Source organism: Anarrhichthys ocellatus, unplaced genomic scaffold (genome assembly GCF_004355925.1).
Source record: "Anarrhichthys ocellatus isolate YVR2014 unplaced genomic scaffold, GSC_Weel_1.0 scaffold24, whole genome shotgun sequence".
Taxonomy (NCBI): domain Eukaryota; kingdom Metazoa; phylum Chordata; class Actinopteri; order Perciformes; family Anarhichadidae; genus Anarrhichthys; species Anarrhichthys ocellatus.
The window spans coordinates 7,954,997-7,957,295 of NW_022280054.1; the positions used below are offsets into that span (position 1 = coordinate 7,954,997).

Below are 2,299 nucleotides of genomic sequence, written 5' to 3' on the forward strand. Positions count from 1 at the left end.
GGGAGATTACACGATGCAACTGCAGGAAAACATTTATCCTGCCGGTGAAAAATTAACTGCGACTCAAAGTAACAAATTCTAACTATTTCTCACCATAACCAACATGTAAACATCTGAAACATAGATGATCATACTATCTGGATGCACAGTGTACAATATTAAAACATCATACCGCATAGTCTTCCTCAACAATGAAGAGGTTGTTCAGTGCCTCATTGACTGACTTGTTGTTGTGATTCTGGACAGACCTTAGGTAAGGCTTAATCAGAGGCAGCTGTTTCACCTGAACAGAGAAACAGAACATTTATCATCCTTGTCCATTTATTTTTAGGTCACCATCACACATCATTCTCCACCAACCAATGAACTACTTCAATGGGGAACAGTCACTCGTAACTTTAAAAGCAATAATGGCCCAGGACCTTGCTGAAGTAGTTGACAGCGCGTGAGTGGTCAAGTCTTGGAGAAAGGACGATGAGCAGGTCGTTCAGTAACAATGGTTTGAACTCCAGATAGTACTGGACGGCCTTGTAGTACAACTCCACATTGGCCACCTACAATGAAAAGAGCACATACACTGAAGTTGAACAGCTACACATTATTTCTACCTCAATAACAGCTCAGTATTGGGCTTTGCCACTGTTGGTAACAATATAACTTGTTACTAGCATCACTTATCAATAATTAACAATTAAAATAACAGTATAAGTTCTTCAGATTTCTTTTTTTTTTTACCTTGGTGACAATGTCTTTGAACTGGCCCTCCTTCCAGGCATCAGATGGGTGGTTCATCATGGTGATGATGGCGTTGTCGTACTCCTCGTACTTGTCGTAGAGGAACACCAGCTCCCCCCAGAGGTGGGCCTGCTCTGCTGCCCTGAGAACCTGTTACACACACACACAGGTTAGCGCATGAACTCATATTCAAATTAAACAAATCAGGAACTATTTTAACAGCCCATGCAGAGAGGGGCCAATAAGACCGGATCAAATCTAGCAGTCGCCATAAAGACTACGAAACAAGCCATGCTTCTACAAAAGAGTATCAGGGGATGCTACATAAATGACAGTAAAACACTTTTTATTTGAAGATGTTGCAGTCGTTCCCCTCGCCTACCTTTGGAATGTTGACGCGGGACCAGAAGAGCTCCAGGTGCTCCCTCATCTTCTGGGGTTTGAATTTGGAGTAGAGGATGGCCAGCTCAGTGAACATGCCCATGTGAGCGCGCTCCAGACCCAGGGCGGCCTCCAGCATGGTGATCAGCTCCTCGAAGTAGCCGCGGTCCTGGAGGGTACAGACGGACTTAATGACACTAACTGTAACCCTTTAAACCAGTAACACAAACAAAATATATGCTGGAAATATCTTCTCTATACGACATTCAAAGCATTAATAGAGTTTATGGTAAACACGGTTACGTCAGCACTGTTGCCATTGTTTGCACTGTTAGCTGCGAGCCGCCGGCTCAGCCGTCACAATGCTGAGAGCCGTGTGGAGGCAATAGATATGCTCTGAATTTAACAGATGTTGAGAGCTTGGGTTAAACATCTCACCTGAGCCAAGAAATGGCAGGTTCGGCTGAAACAGCACCAAAAAAAACTCAGATTTACTGCTATAAAAAGAAATGCCATCTGTAAGCTTTGACATTTGTTAGAGACGAGGGCAACCGAAAACCCCACTGTCCTGTGCACTGTATCTGGTTCCAGATAGTGTACTCAGTAGTTACACAACATTCATCAGTATAGCAGTGAGTTTTACATCGACACCGGTTACCTGGTAGTAGTTGATGAGTTCCTCCAGTTCATCGGCGTGGACGACAATATGCAGCCCACACATTTGGGCAAGACGGAACTCTTTCCCATCTACACACGCAAAGCACACCTGGAAGAGAATCAAACCAAACAAAGTGTTTAATGTAGGCTTGTGGACAGCACATTAATCACAGTACGTCTTCTTTACTACAGGAGGGCTTAGTGTTTTGCTTGAACTCAGTCTAACGTGCAACATCTGACTCTTTACTCTTCAAAGGACTTTTGCTCTGTAAAGAGTTAAAAATGAAAGTGTGTCGTCATTCCTCACCTCCTTCCAGGTGCGAGTGCTGTTGGCCTTGCGAGCTCCGTCCACAGCTGCTTGATACTCTCCCAGGTGCACCAGAGTGGAGGCCAGACGGCCAAAGTTGGACACGTTGTTGTAAAGCAGTTTGGCTGCGTCGTACATCTTGTCATCATAGCATCGATCACCCACCTGAAGATTTCTTCAGGTGGGTGATCGAGGGGGGGGGAGGGCAAAAGACACAAA

At 44.8% G+C, this 2,299-nt stretch overlaps 1 protein-coding gene across 4 annotated transcripts in view; it reads right to left on the minus strand.

Moving 5' to 3' along the window:
* LOC116390705 (clathrin heavy chain 1) overlaps positions 1-2,299 on the minus strand; it is a 23,877-nt gene that overhangs the window by 7,069 nt on the left and 14,509 nt on the right. For all 4 annotated transcript variants that reach the window (XM_031860643.1, XM_031860642.1, XM_031860645.1 and 1 more), the window contains 6 exons: positions 2,081-2,245; positions 1,775-1,882; positions 1,118-1,285; positions 736-885; positions 423-554; positions 173-283 (listed from right to left, as the gene is read on the minus strand). In XM_031860643.1, coding sequence (XP_031716503.1) covers positions 173-283; positions 423-554; positions 736-885; positions 1,118-1,285; positions 1,775-1,882; positions 2,081-2,245 — 834 coding nt within the window. The remainder of the gene's footprint in view (positions 1-172; positions 284-422; positions 555-735; positions 886-1,117; positions 1,286-1,774; positions 1,883-2,080; positions 2,246-2,299) is intronic.